The sequence below is a fragment of the Caretta caretta genome, chromosome 24, assembly GCF_965140235.1.
Source record: "Caretta caretta isolate rCarCar2 chromosome 24, rCarCar1.hap1, whole genome shotgun sequence".
Lineage (NCBI taxonomy): Eukaryota > Metazoa > Chordata > Testudines > Cheloniidae > Caretta > Caretta caretta.
The window spans coordinates 3,604,581-3,619,747 of NC_134229.1; the positions used below are offsets into that span (position 1 = coordinate 3,604,581).

At 51.5% G+C, this 15,167-nt stretch overlaps 1 protein-coding gene across 3 annotated transcripts; it reads right to left on the minus strand.

Moving 5' to 3' along the window:
* Positions 1-1,958: 1,958 nt before the first annotated feature.
* On the minus strand, positions 1,959-14,915 carry LOC125625805 (uncharacterized). Of its 3 annotated transcripts, none has more exons than XM_048828319.2 (8): positions 14,810-14,915; positions 7,533-7,748; positions 6,767-7,024; positions 6,259-6,360; positions 5,550-5,588; positions 4,759-4,820; positions 3,872-3,956; positions 1,959-2,570 (listed from the first exon to the last, which is right to left on the minus strand). In XM_048828319.2, exons 1-8 carry the CDS (start codon positions 14,868-14,870, stop codon positions 2,545-2,547), a joined length of 849 nt encoding a protein of 282 aa, XP_048684276.1. In that variant the 5' UTR covers positions 14,871-14,915; the 3' UTR covers positions 1,959-2,544. The 3 variants fall into 3 exon arrangements, with proteins under 3 accessions (XP_048684276.1, XP_048684275.1, XP_048684277.1); XM_048828318.2 differs by having other exon boundaries at positions 6,767-7,027; XM_048828320.2 differs by lacking the exon at positions 6,259-6,360 and having other exon boundaries at positions 6,767-7,027.
* Between the last annotated feature and the right edge of the window lie 252 nt (positions 14,916-15,167).

Sequence of the window (15,167 nt, forward strand, 5' to 3'; positions counted from 1 at the left end):
ATGGTGGGGCTTTTTGCCGGACTCAGTCACGAGTTCCCAGTCAGGCCCAGCGCAATTGCCCCTAGGGGGTCAGAATCCCCCAGAGTGCAGGCTGAAAAAAACCCAGGTAGAAATTCCATCAGACCCCCTGACGCGGAGCGGTGAGTACCCCTGACTTGCCATTGGGTGGCCGGACTTTTGTGGACCATTCAGATCAGAAAAATGGGGCCCGGAAAAACGTTTGCATGACAGATAAGTGCATTTCTGTGAACGTGAGTACGAGCACCCCGAAAGAGGAAGCAGCTTCGCTATCTGCATTTGACAGAGGGGGTTTTATTTTAAGAAAATGAGTTATTTCTTCTTCTGCTCAGTTTGCATTTAAAGGGCTGGAGTCTCAGCTCACTTCCTGGGGTGAATCTGAAGTAACTCCTGGCTTAAATGCAGTGACTGACTCACCTGCGCCTTGGGCTTGCACTGGAAAGCAGGAGGAAGGGTGGGGCCTGAGACCTTAGTCGAGCCAGAGACGATAAAACTGCCCTACCTCACAGGGTGCATTAAAGGTTCTGAAGTGCTCAGATAACCGAGTAATGGGAACAGCCGTGTTAGTCTGTATTCGCAAATGATGAACTGATGAAGTGAGCTGTAGCTCACGAAAGCTCATGCTCAAATAAATTGGTTAGTCTCTAAGGTGCCACAAGTACTCCTTTTCTTTTTGCGAGTAATGGGAGGCCATGTAGGTACCCAGGGTCGACAGGTAAAATGTTACTGCCTTGGCGTGGTAGAATATTCCCCCTCTTCTCAGTGTGAGTGACAACACAAGGTACAAGGCAAGGGGACGCCAGAGCCCTCTGCATTTTTCACGGGTGTCACTGAGATCCGATGCAGCCCACTGCGGCTTTTGAGACATGCCTCTCTGAGCTTCAACATCCGCAGCGGAACGTGGCCTCTTTTGCTGTCGGCCTGTGACGATTTGGGGACGCTCTCGGGACAGTGTAGGAGTTCGGTATGAGATGATGAGGGCAATGGGCGTATCTGTATCAAGCAGAAAACTCCATTTGGAAGGTGCAGCCTTTTCTCTGGTGTCCATTCACATCCATGTAGGACCAAAATTCCAACAGAGCTGTCATGGTCCAGGGCTGAACTGGTCCAAGGCTGGAAATAGCAGGTTGTTTAATTGGGAGTGCTCACCCATTGAAATAGAATTGCTCTAAGCAATACTGGCTTCCGGCCAGGAGAACTGGTATAGAGGTTGCCTGGCAGCGTTGGAATGCCCAGATCCTAAAATGCATCTGGGTGCCAACGGGAGCTAGGCACCTAAATACCTCTAAGGATTGGGGCCCAAGTCACCTGGGATCTGGGGGTCTGGGACCACCTGGGGAGGGTGAACAGGAAGCCACCTGACAAAGGGGGCTAAATGTGACAAAAGGATAGGAGCTGCCTTATTCAGGGCCCATTCTTCGTCAGCTGAAGCAGCGCGAGAAGCAACCTGGCACGTAGGAGCTTGAGGAGCCAGGGGACCCTGCCTACCTGCCTGAGCACAGCTCGTCCCCCCCGGACCCCATCGGGAAGGGTGAGCGAGCGGGGGCGGGCCCTGCGGGTTGGAGGTGAGTGGGCTGTGGGGACTTTACTCCCTTGTGCTTTCTCTGTTCACTGACAACGATGGGGTTAGAATCCAGGGCCCAGCATGCGCCCCTGAGAGAGGTCAGTGGTAATCCCTTTGGGTGGGGTTCTGGCAGAGGGCATGTTTAAGCAATGGGGGGTGGGTCAGCACCCCCTCAGGAGGGGGTGATAGACAGAGGGTCTGTGCCCCAGGGCTGTGATCAGGCTCCAGAGGCTTAAATAATCCAGCGGCAGTGTTCCCTCGCAGCGGTCTAGCAAGTGGCTGAGACGGGCTGCTCACCTGGGACTGAGATATGGCCTAATCCTGCTCTCTTTGCAAACCCCAAACTCCCACCAGTTCCAGAATCAAGGGCCAGCTGTGTTTCAAACATTAAATATGACTTTATTGGATGAAATCCTGTGTATTACACACATGCGCACACGAGTGAGCCCACCCCCATTAGATTGCTCTACAGTTTTGATACTCCCGGAACCAAAAACAGTCCCCAGTCTTGCTAGGATTTGGACACGTGCTTCACATTATGGAGAATCAGGGCCAAAGTTTGCCATCCACAAGGGAGCAGCACCACAATCCAAAGCTAGGCAACATAGTCCAGTGCCAGGCAGGGTATTAGGATTCCTGGGTTCTGTTTCCTCACTCTGTTACTGGCTTGATAGGCAGGGTCACTTCGCCTTTCTGTGCCTCAGTTTCCCCTTCTAAAACGGGGCTGTTGCTATGCACCCCCAATTGCAAAGCACTGTGAGATCTACAGGAGAAAAGTGCCATGTAACAGGTGAGATTGACTGTCACCTCTCTTCTTCATCAGGGGACAAGGGGAAGATTTGGGGTGGGGTGGGATTGGCGTCCAGAGCTTTCTTCAAAAGTGAGCAACGCCCCTGTGGTTTCTCCATGTGTTGGCGTCACGCTGGGGGGCTAGGAGGCGCTGCTTGGTCTGGCATCCTGGGTTAGCTGGGCGAGGCTGTGCTGTGTTCTGTTCAATCAAAGAGAAGCAAAATCCACATGAAAATGAGCTGGAAGGAAGCCAGGGAAGAGTTCAAAGGCTTCCACAGGCACTTCCCTTTCAGCATGCAGCCGCCCACAACTCGTGGGTGCTGGGCACAGGATAGGAGATGGCAAGAGAAGCAGAAAACCAGCCGTCTTGCCCGGGCCCGAGGTTCTGGAATAAACCCACATCCGACTCTCCAGGAGTCCGACTGGCTGGGGTCAGCTGTGGAGTTTGCATCAGGACGACTCATCTCTGGGCACCGCTCAGAGCCTCCCCGGTGACCTGCAAACTCCTCTGCGCTTGGAGCCCAGATAGATCAGGCCTGAGAAGGCCTCATTCTCCTCTCCCACCTGGGTTATCCCTGCTTTGTGCTGGTGGAAAGAAGAGCAGTGAAATGGCGTGAGCAAAGGCCCGGCAGCCTGGCGGTCAGGCAGACAACTCCGCCCCCAAACCAGAAAGGAGTTAACGACCTCCTGCGGTCACAAGCAGCCCCATCTGCTGCACATGGGGCCTCAGGTGTGCCCGAGCTGAGACTTCCTTGGAGGGTAGGAAAGGCCGCATCCCCCCACGGCTGGGTGGAGACTGGTCTTCAGGGAGCTGTGGGAGTGCTTTTCATTTTTTCTGGGCTGCTGTAGCTCTCTGGAAGGGCTGGGCTCCCTCAGAGGCACAGCCGGAGGGCTGGGACCCTGCCCCAGCCGGCAGGACTGCTATCGCCCAGGGATTGACTGTCAAGGTAGGTCACCCAGGGTGTGATGGGGAGAGGCAGCCTTAGGCGATGCCCCTTGCTAATTGGGTATTAATAACACCCAGCTCTTAGTGAGCAATGGATGAAAAGTGCACGTGTGTCACGTGGGAGGGTTAAAAACCTCTTAAGTGCATCTGTTTAGCAGCTGCCCTTCATCCAGCCCTAGCTCCTCGCTGTCTCCAAGATGGAGACACGTCCGCAGGCTAGTCAAGAAGTCTAAAGTCTGGGTGGAGGGGATTTTGCATTTGGGGGAAGGAGTGGCAGGAGGAGAGAGACATCCAGCGAGAAAGAGCGACAGAGCAGGACAAAAAGCCCAGCAGACACAGCCTGGAAGCTGGGAGCAGGGTGTACAAGAGGAGTCCCTGGACAGAGCAACTGTCATGGGTGCTGCAGTCAGTTAGAACTAAGTGTGAAGTTTTGCCATCGATATCAGGGGCCCAGGATTTCACCCTAGTTCTTTAGCAGCTGACGGCCAGGGGCAATTCAATCAGTGCTGTTGCTTATTTTCAAAAAGTAAAACCAAGGAGCTGTGACTTCTTGCCTGGCTGGGGGGAAGGATCTGGGTCAGCGAGAGCTTCTTCATTTTTCTTGGTGGTTGGAGTCTCCTCACCAGTCCGATTCCACGCCTGCAATACAAAATACAGCCATGACAGATGGATCTTTGCCTGTGTGTTTGAATAGGCTAACCCACTACTGCCTGCCTAGCTCTGAAATGCTTCCCAAATGTGAATGGGTGGAGCCTCGTTGCACTCTGGCTAAGCATTGTTATTCCCATGTGGGGAAACTGAGTCACACAGGTGCAGTGGCCCAGGTGTCTGTCACTGGGCAATACTTCCATGAGAACTAAGGGCCATAGTTTCAATTCACTTTTATACTGGTGCAGGTCTGCTGGAATCAGGGGAGGTATGTTGGCATGAAACTGGATTAACACAGGGCTGAATCAGGCCCTAAATTTGAAAAAATGGTTTAATGCAATCTAGGAATAAAGACCCATTCGTGTGCAAGTGCTCACACCGAGGCTTTCTAAGCCGTGGGGTCTTTGCGTTAGAGACCCATAAGTGGTGCGTTAGAGACCCATAAGTTAGAGACCCATAAGATAAATTTGAGATCTATTGGATGCGAGCTGCTTTCCAAAGCAGGGTCTGGATCACTTGCGCCCCCCCACGATTTTACAGATGAGGAAATTGAGGCCTAGCGAGGTGACTTGCTCAGGGTCCGATGGGGAGCCTGGCAGAGGAACAGAAGGCAGGATTCTGGACTCTCGGCCTCCTGCCTTCTCTCTCCGTTTGGCTGGGCTACGTCAAAGAGCGAGCCGGATTCTAATCCTGGTGCGGATGGTCATTTGCTGGGTGGCAGGAGGGGAGAGGGATTAGTAAGGATTTTTCTAACAATTTCACTGGGGAGGGAAAATATGTCTTAGGGACCTACCTCTGGATGGGGGTTAACATGGGCTGCACTGTGAACCGCTTGATTGTCTTGTGAATCAGAGTCTGAAATACAAAGCATTGGGCTGGTAATGAACCCACAAAGAAAAACAAGCCAAGGAAAAGCAGGTTATTTAAAAATTTGTTGCTCCACACCCGTTCCTGCTCAGAGCGATAATGGGGACTCAGCCCCAGATCCTCAAAGGATTTAGGCAACTAACTCCCATTGAAATTCAGGCCAACGGGAGTCAGGCCCTTAAATACCCTTGGGGCAGGGACTGTCTTTGTTTCCTGTGTTTGTACGGCTCCTAGCATCGTGGGGTCCTGGTCCATGACCAAAGCTCCAGGTTCTGCTGCAATATGAATAACTAATACATGTCTGTAGGATTTAGCCCTAAGTGTGCTGAGCAATCAAAACTGGTAATGCGCAGTGAATGGAAAGTGCAAAAGAAGGGAAAGGAAAATAGACCATGACTGGGGGGAGGGGGGAGGAAATCTGGGGGGGGGGGGGGAGAATCTTGTTTGCAATGTTGTTGTAGCCATGTTGGTCCCAGGGTATTAGAGAGACCATCCCCTTGAGAGTCCATGAGATTTGTGCTCCTAAATCACTTGGGTCCAGATCTTAAAGGCGTATAGGTGCCTAAATCCTGGTGAAATCAGGCCATCAGTGGGAGTTAGGCCCTTAAAGAATTTTGAGGTTTTGGCCCTTGGGCACCCACCGATCCTCATTACTCAGATACCACAATGATGGGCACAGCATAGTGTGAATAGAATGGAAGCTGGAGTGAATCTTACCCGAGGATTGAGAACTGGACCCGGCTCTGCTGCGGCTGTCTGAGGAACAAAACCAAAGGGTGGCGTTAAGTGAAATCACTGGCGGAATAAATGTGTTTTTTACATTCTTCTGCATTCACCCAAGAAAGCAGTGCGGTGGTGAGGATGACCAAGGGAGGCGAGGAGAGGGAGGCAAATGGCTGTGGCAGGAGACTCTAAAGTGAAGTTTCAATCCTGACTCCTTTAATGAGCTGGCTAGTGTGGGAGTGCATTGTTGCCCTCTACTGGATGAAATCAAAATTACCTCATGGTGTCATAGACCCTATGTGGCTAGCCACTGATGGGGATTCTCCTGTAGCTCAGATGGTATGGGCCTGAGGTTTGGGAGCAGCAGGATCTAAATTCTGACCCTGCTGGGGCTCCAGCATGCCGCATCAGTCCCGAAGGGCTGTGGATGCCTGCAGCATGGGGCATACAAGGTCACGCTGCACAGAGAACACCACTGCACCTCAGCCCGCCTGACCTCAATGCGCAGTCCAGGTTTGTCTCCATGTCGGTCCCCCAAAAGAAGGACCGTGCAGTTTAAAACCAGGCAACTGACCTGCCTAATTCAGAATCACCCCCCACCCCCCGCCTTTCACTGAAGTGCATCTGGATTTGCACCAGGGCAGTTGAGATCAGAGTCGGGCCTGGAAATTCCAGGCCCACGGAGCCAGGCCACACCCCGCACCTCTCTCTGTGGTCTTCCTGTATGTGAAATACAGGGTGATCAACGCAATGACCATGAACACCAGCGGGACCCAGTACTTGATCAAGCTGGAAGCTGAGGCTCCTACAAAGGGAAGAGAAGGAATTGAGTCACAGCCAGGGCCAACTCCTCAGCTGGTGTAAATCCAGACAGCTCCAGGGATGGCAACAGAGCTGGGCTGATTCAGAGCAGCCTTGGAAGGTCTCCGGATAGTGCACTGCCATAAACCCGCTCGTCACTTTGCCCTGTGCCTTATATTGTAATGGTAGCACCTAGAGGGCTGGCCCTTGGGTGCTGCCTCTTCCCCAGGGAGCTTACAGTCAAATCAGATAAAGGGCAGGAAGGGAAACTGAGGCAAGGCAGGAAGTGACTTTCCCAGTGGCGGGAGTAGAACTCGGGGCTCCTGAGTCCCAAGCCAGTGCTCTAACCAGTAGGCCACAGACCTATCTAGGAAGTGTACTGAGCTGTGGGTGGGAATACTGAGCCTGACCATCGCAGTGCTTGCTCAGGGACACCATGCTGGAACTCTTGCTCTCCGTGTTGTGGATGGTACAGGTGTAGTTCAGGAAGCCATCAGGTGGCTTCTGGGTGATGCGGAGAATGGGCTCCGTGGACAGAACGTGGCTCTTCCCGGGCTGGTGCCAGACGTACGTGATGTCCCCGCCTCCTTCCCGCATGGTGCAGGTCAAGGTGACATTGCAGATCCCCTCCACGGAGTGGATTGCAATCTCTGGCTTTGACAGCTGCCCTGCTGGGACACAGGGACAATCATCATCATCATCCTTCGTTCACCAAGCACCTCACAAAGGGAGGTCAGGATCATCCTGCCCATTGCACAGATAGGGAAACTGAGGCATGGAGAAATTACTTGCCAGTGGTCATCCAGTAGGCCAGTGGCAAAGCTGGGGCTAGAACCCAGGTCTTCAGAGTGCCAATCCAGTGCTCTAGGCACAGGTGTGGCAGATCCAATTGCAGTGTCTGCAAGTGCAGCTGCCTGTAACTGCAGTCAGGGAGTAAATCATAGGACCTAATTTTTATCATCTGTATTGTGATGGCCTGTGTGGCTACAGTTATGCCCAGTTCAAATTTTTGAGTCATTCAAACCATTTCCCAACCTGCTCTAGTCTGCCACGTCCCCTTCTGCAAGAAATCCCCTTTGGCTTACCTGAGTGGGTTCCCTCATGGGTAACAACTCAGCGAGGGGAGTGGGGACTCGCCCTGAATGCGGTGGGCAGAGCTCTCTGCCCAAGACTTACTGGTTTTGTGCCCAGTGGTGTCCTTTACTGGGATGAGAACTGTTGTGTTGGGCGTTGTGGGTCCTCCTTCTGCGGAGGTGGCTGTGTTTGTCGCGATCCAAGTTGCATTTCTGTCTGTTCTCTCTGCTGTCCAGGTGAAGTAGCTCGCTGTTCCTCCGAGATGCCCAATTTGCCCCGTGTCTTTGGACGATTGTCTTTGTTCTGCTGCTCTTGCAACTGCAAAAATTGTGACAGGTTTTGTTTTTAAATGAAAAATTGCACTTTAGCACGTCACAGACACAGCCAACGTCGCGGCCTACTGTGTGACCACAGTGCCTACGTCAGTGGGGTGCTGGCCCATGAGCAGGGCTCCTAGGTACTACAGCAATACAGTAATTAATGTTAATTGCCAACCCAAGTGTTCAAAAACCAGGAGGCAAGATCCCCAAAATCAACAAAACGTATGTAAATCTCATATTTTTCAGCTAGTAATTAACTTACGAGTCTCTCTGTTTGGCTCCTGATTTCTGGGCCTCTAGGGTGCAATTGCTTTATGTTTTCAGGCTTTTCACTTTCTAACCCTGCAGGCCAGAAATATGTGGTTTGTTTGTTTATTAAACAAAGAAAGAAAGTGGAGATTATTACCTAATCACAGGATTCCAGGAGCAGATGCTTCGAAAAACACCAAACATTGTGAATAGAACTGGGCAAAAATATGTCAATGAAAGGTAAATTTGCCCCCCCTCCCCCCAAATTTTTTTTTTTCAGGACACCAAAACTATTTGCAAATTTGGGTCGAATTCAGCAAATAGCTTGTAGAGGGGAAAAAAAATAATTTCTTTTTTGGAGGGTGTGAAGGGGAAATGTCAAATCAAACCATTTTGATTCAAATCAACCTTTTCAAAACCTTTCATTTGACCCAAACAAATTTTTTTTTTTTTTTTTTTGTAATTTTTGTTTCAGCGAGGGGGAAAAACAAGAACAAATATTCAGGTTTGGTTCAAAAGGAACGGACTCTTTAGATTTCTGGTTTGGTCACTGAACTGAAAAATCAGTCGTTTGCCCAGTTCCAATTGTGAGACTCATGATACAATCACGAGAGTTGGCAGCTCTGGGACAAATCCAGACCTGGCCTCCGTTGCTGCTGCTCCAACGGAGGTCAGTGAAGCTGTATCCGCTAATGCCAGCTCTGCCTTTACCCCTCTCTCTTCTGCGTAAAACCCACGTTGCCATTCAGTCGGCCAGATTCTCCCATCTGATCCTGCTCCTCTGCTCCATTCAGGCAGCACAAATAGGCCAGCGGCAGCCGCCACCAATTTGGTCGACTTAATATGTGCTCCTACGTCACTGGGAAGCTCATTATGTCCACTCTGATGTGGAGCGGTCAAGTGGTACCCTTACCATAAAAAGAGGTTTCAGAGTAGCAGCCGTGTTCGTCTGTATTTGCAAAAAGAACAGGAGGACTTGTGGCACCTTAGAGACTAACCAATTTATTTGAGCATAAGCTTCCGTGAGCTACAGCTCACTTCGTCGGATGCATTCAGTGGAAAATACAGTGGGGAGATTTATATACACAGAGAACATGAAACAATGGGTGTTACCATACAGACTGTAACGAGAGTGATCACTTAAGATGAGCTGTTACCAACAGGAGAGACTGTCCAGTTTGGCCAATGTACATGGCAGAGGGGCATTGCTGGCACATGATGGCATCTATCACATTGGTAGATGTGCAGGTGAACGAGCCTCTGATGGTGTGGCTGATGTGATTAGGCCCTGTGATGGTGTCCCCTGAATAGATATGTGGACACAGTTGGCAACAGGCTTTGTTGCAAGGATAGGTTCCTGGGTTAGTGGTTCTGTGGTGTGGTTGCTGGTGAGTATTTGCTTCAGGCTGGGGGGCTGTCTGTAAGCAAGGACTGGCCTGTCTCCCAAGATCTGTGAGAGTGATGGGTCGTCCCTCAGAATAGGTTGTAGATCCTTGATGACGCGTTGGAGGGGTCTTAGTTGGGGGCTGAAGGTGATGGCTAGTGGCGTTCTGTTCTTTTCTTTGTTGGGCCTGTCCTGTAGTAGGTAACTTCTTCGTTTGTTAGTTTAATGACTCTGTGTATAATCTGAAGATTGGATTTCTTTGTGACCTCAAAGCCTCACAACAATAATCTAAAAGGTAAAACAAAATCTAATAATAAACGTATACAGGTCTCGTTGAAAGGTGACGATGTTGACTAGAAAGGTCACCAGCGCTATCCTCACCTTGTTCATCATTCTGATCGCTGACGAGAGCGTGCAGGTGACCACAGTCTTCATTGCCTTGGCATGTACACAGATCTGTCCACGGCAAATGGTTCTGACTACAGACACAGATGATGGTGTGGCTGCCCCTTCTGATAGAGGCATAAGTAAGGTCTCGTAGAAGCTCAGATCCCACTGGGCCTTGAAGGACACAGGAAGTCGTTCATCATCCACATTTTTCCATCTATGTGGCAATGGTGATCCAACATCCGGTGTCTCAATGTGCAAAGACCTCCAAATCTGTGTTTGCTAAGACGTTCTTATGACACGCTCTTCAAAACTGTCCTTACATGGTGGGCGTTTGCTCAGTGACTTGTCCTTTTTCGATGGCTAGATTGAGGTCTCTGGGGGTCTCTCTTTCTTTCTCGCTGTTGTCATACGGTACGGCTACCAATTTCCTTACTGCAGAAATTGCAGCTTGTCCGTCAATCTCTCCTAATTTGGCAAGATCTCTGAAATGGTATGCTCCCTTCGTTCTGACAATATTAAATATTAAACACAGATTCTTCTGCCGCGCCCCCCCCCAATACCAGATAAGGATGACACAGAGTCACATCCTATTAATGCGTGTGCAGCCAGGAAATACGTTGCAGAAGTCAGGAGTGAGTGCGTCACAAATTGCATGCATGGAGACAGAGTGATGCTTGTCAGTTGCGCTTATCTGGCCCCCACCGCTGTAGGTTGTACCTCACAATCTTTAACGTGGTTATCCTCGCAACACCCCTGTGAGGCAGGGCAGAGCTATTACCCTTACTGTACACGTGGGGAAACTGAGGCACAGAGCCTGGCAGCCCAATGGGCAGTGGTGCTGGAACGCTTTTTGTGGGGGGGGGGGGTGCTGAAAGCCAGCAAAACTATCCCGAAATGCTTTACCTCGCACCCCCACCCCTCAGAGCGGGGGATGGGAGCAGGGCCATGCCTCCAGGAGGTGGGGACACAGATGGGGTAAGGGGGCCAAGGCTGGGGCCATGGCTGGGGGCAGGCTTGGGGCCAGTAGCGGAGCCCCACATGCAGGGCTGGCAGCTGGGACCCGCATAAAGCCTGGGGGTGCTTGCAGCACCCCTACTTCCCGCACCTCTGCCAATGGGCGCTAGCTCTCGAAATACCCCTGAGGATCAGAGTCTAAGTGACTTGCCCAAAGTCCTGCGGCAAGTCTCTGGTAGAGCAGACACTTGAATCCTCTTGTGTCCTTGGCCAGTGTTTCTCACCCTTTTTGATACCAGGGACTGCTTGCTGCCTTCTTAAACTGCCTCGGAGAGATCTCCGAGATGGGTGCCGGTCCGCAGACTGGTCATCGAGAGAAACTAACTCTCCTAGGCTACCTGCTAACTGAGCATCCCCGGGACAGTGTGGAGGCGTTATCAGCTGGTGCGGACTTGGTATAGGCATTGCTCAGTCCCCAGCCCCCCATCTTGGCCCCAGTCCTGTGCAATCCATCTACCTACCTATTCAATCTAATCTACCATGATACAAGACTGGCTGGTCCCGTGAGCTGCTGCATGCTCTAATCTCTTTGGGCCTGGGCACGCTAGGATGAAAAGAGGTATCTCTATACCGTGTTCGCAGATTCCCCCATTTAACCCCGGCGTGCACAGGCCCCTAGTAGAAATGAATCGGAATGCAAGAATGAAAGCCTTGGTTTTCACTGCTCAGAAATATTCTAGGTGCTCAATGCAGAGAGATGGTTGCAAACAAAAGAAAGGGTGAGTGGGTGATTCATATTTAGAGACATCCAGAGTAACCAGGTCAGGCTACTGAGACTAACAGCTTGATGCGCCTCTCTCTCATCCCAAGTATCAGGGGGGTAGGCATGTTAGTCTGTATCCACAAAAACAACCGGGAGTCCGGTGGTACCTTAAAAACGAACCGATTTATTTGGGCATATGCTTTCGTGGGTAAAAAACCCACTTCTTCAGATGCACGTCTTAAACCCACTTCTTCAGATGCACGTCTTAAACCCACTTCTTCTCTTACCCCAGTGTCAGTCAGGGGTGACTCCATAAAAGGCACTCACTGGTGCAAATGGAGAGTAACAGCACAAAGCTGGTGTGAGTCGGAGAATTGGGCCCTGCAACTGTTCCCAAGGTCTGAGAAATCCCCTCCTCCCCCCAGTCTAAGGGAATATTATCCAGAAGCTTTTCTGCAGAGCTTATCCCTGCTGCAGCTGAGCCTTTGAATGTGAAGTGCTAATATTTGTTTTTTTATTATTTAAAGGCATGGTAATGCAAGACAATCTAGGGATCTGCATTGCAAAGCAGGGAGGTTTGAAAGAATTGCCCGGATTCATTAGCTTCCCATTCAAGCTGCTGTCTCATGCAGGTTTCTGACATTCCCTTGCCCCTTGGGATAGTAACCAGCTCTAAGGCACTGATTCTCTGGTCTGCAGACCCCTGGGGAGCCACAATCTAGGCCTAAGATTTCCAAGGGGGTCCACGCCTCTCTTTGAAATTTTTTAGGGGTCTGCAAATGAAAAAAGGCTGAAAACCACTGTTCTACGGGACAGACCGTCATGGCACCTATCTCTGGGCCTGACTTCCGTTCCCCGCACCCCCATAGGTGAAAACAGGGGTTACAGTCTGCTTGGGAACTCTACATTTTCATCTGTCCTGCAGGAGAGAAGAGCCGTTCGGATGGGAACTCGGGACTTGAGCATCTAGACTGGTGCTGGAGGGATGGGCATGTCCAGGACCACGGGCTTCGGGGTGCATTTTGACTGGCTGACCAAATCTCGGAGCTATAACGGTGTCCCACCCTCAGAGCACACGCAGCCAATCAGTGCTCTGCATCGAGCGTCTGGTTGGCTGCGCGGGGGCAGTTGTGAGCGGAGCTCTCTGGGAAGCTGAGAACACGCGTCTCAATCAGCGGGGCTGAGTCTCGTTGACACGGAGCCCCCTGGGCGCCATCTTGGGCGGCATCACGTGCGTGTCACTGTCATTCGGACCCCTGCGAGCGTCCCGTAATGAGCCCGCAGCAGAGGGCGACGGGACGAGATTCCTACTCGCTCCAAGGGCAGATACAAGCGGGCAACAACCTGGAGTCCTTAAAGGAACGTAGTGATGCTAATGACCCAGCTTGGCCACACCCGACGTGCAGCTGCAAGCTAAGGCTTTGTCTTAGCTGCCCCCCCCCCACCCCCGCAAAAGGCCCTCCCCGGGTGGATTAACCTCTCTACTGCAGCCACAGCACCTGGGGATGCTCTCTGCAGCTCAGACAGCGGCCCCCTAGGAGTGACCGACCACATCTCCGACTGACCGGAAGCGCCTGTTGGGTGAAGCAGCTGTTGAGTAACCCCTGCTGGAGCAACCTTCCTAGAAGCAAGAAGCTGAAGTGCCGTTGAGCAATGCTTCCTGCAGAGCCCATGCAAAAGACAAGGGGAGCGTCGAGCTGCCTCCTGGGGACGGATGGAAATAGCAGGACCCTGAGCAGCCTCAAACTGACCCTAACAGGCGGTTGGGAAACTCGCCCACTGCCCCCGACTCAGCTCTGCGGAGCGTGCAGCGATATGTCGAAGCATAGCCAGGGGTGGATCGGAGTCCGTGAGAATCAGGCCCGAGGTCGGTGGATGGAAATCAGAGGCAGGGAAACTTAAAGCAAAGTGGTGGTTTCTTTGTGTAACCATAGCATTCAGGAGCCCCAGTCACGGAGCAGGACCCCATGGTGCCAGGTGCTGTACAAATAAATCCACAGCAAAGAAAGACAAGCCCCTTCCCCAAAGGGCTGACCATCGAAAGACAGACAAGAGACGGGGGAGCACCAGGAAACCGTGAGACAATAGCCATCAGCCTGATAGGCTGGGATCTTGGGTCGCCAGCAGCCTGACCATTGTCCTGTTCTTTTTATAGGCTTCCCAGCAAAGGAGACTTGTAGGCCAAGTGGAAGGAAACGTTGTATGACCTGGGTCTCCCCCGCAAGAGTTTTTATCTCTGATTAGCTAACTGGGAATAAAAGAGCAGTCACCGCACAGACTCTTCATTCAACCTGAGTTCGCTGCACAAGTTCAACCCCGGGCTGCTCTGCAGGCTCGAACTCGCGCTGCTAACGCAAGTTAGAAACCGAGCTGCCTTATCTCCACTGCTATTTGAACCCGGTTTAGCTAACCTGAGTTAAACTCACACTTCTTTTTGTTGGTTAACTGTCTAGCGTTAGCCCTTTGTATAATCCAGAGTATTGGATTCTCCTGCAGCCAGGAGTTCACGGATTGGCTACGCTGGGGCACGTCTACACTGCAGTGACACTTGTCATTTTCCGTGCTAAAAGACTAATTCAATCTTATGTTTTAAGACGTCAGTTTATGGCTCTAGGGGTCAGACGAGAAATCCCAGTAGCCAACCACACCTACAGCTTGGCCAAGCTGTATTATGGGGAGTTTTCAATCTCTTACACAGCATCATGCAGAGGAAGGACCCCAGGCGTGGGGGACCAGGGGCAGGGTACAGCTTGTATGGTGTTTCTGGAACTTGTCCAGGGTAGGGTGACCAGATAGCAACTGTGAAAAAATGGGATGGGGGTGGGGGGTAATAGGCACCTATACAAGAAAAAGTCCCAGAAAACGGGACTGTCCCTTTAAAAACAGGACATCTGGTCACCCTAGTCCAGGGTCACAAACCAGTCAGTGACCAAGCTGGGACCACCACGCAGCTCCCTTTTGTGACTACTGGACCACGCTCCGTCCTATCCCGCGCCTACCGCTGGAGCTCTGTAGCCCAGATTCCAACTCCCTTCTTTCTAATGATGAGATGACCTGCCCTTCCCAGAGCTGGGACTAGAAGCCAGGAGTCCTGCTTCCATTCCCCTGCCCTAGCCCCTAGGCCAGATTCATCCTCCGGGGATTTTGCTTTCACTTGATGCTCTGTTATAAAAGCCCCCTAGCCTTTCAGAGGCTGTGAGCGTCAGCTACATCCATAAGTACAAATCTATCCTCTTGCAGGTGCAGCCAGGGCCACTAAAGCCCACTAGAAAGAAAACAGCCACCAATCCTCACCCCCTGTCCCTGACTCTGGACTCACCGGTTCCAGCACACAGCACCGAGATCCAAACCCACCACACACTTCTTTCTTTTGGCGCCATTCTCTGAAACTCAACCGCATGCAGCTGAATTCACAAGCTCTTCCTTCCCCAGCTTCCTCTTGAGGAATTAAACAATATGCAAGAAATCCGTGTAGCAATCTGGGTGATGAATAAGGAACAAGTGGCGTTCTGGGCTCCTTCTGGTTTAAAGCTGGAGCGGATGGTTTGAGAGAGGTGGCTTTATTCAATTGCAATGTCTCATTTATTATTGTTTGTGTTTATCACAGTAGTGCTGAAGGAGCTGCTGAAAGCAAGGGAGGGCAGGGTGCTTGGAGCTGTACAAATGCAGGGTTGCAG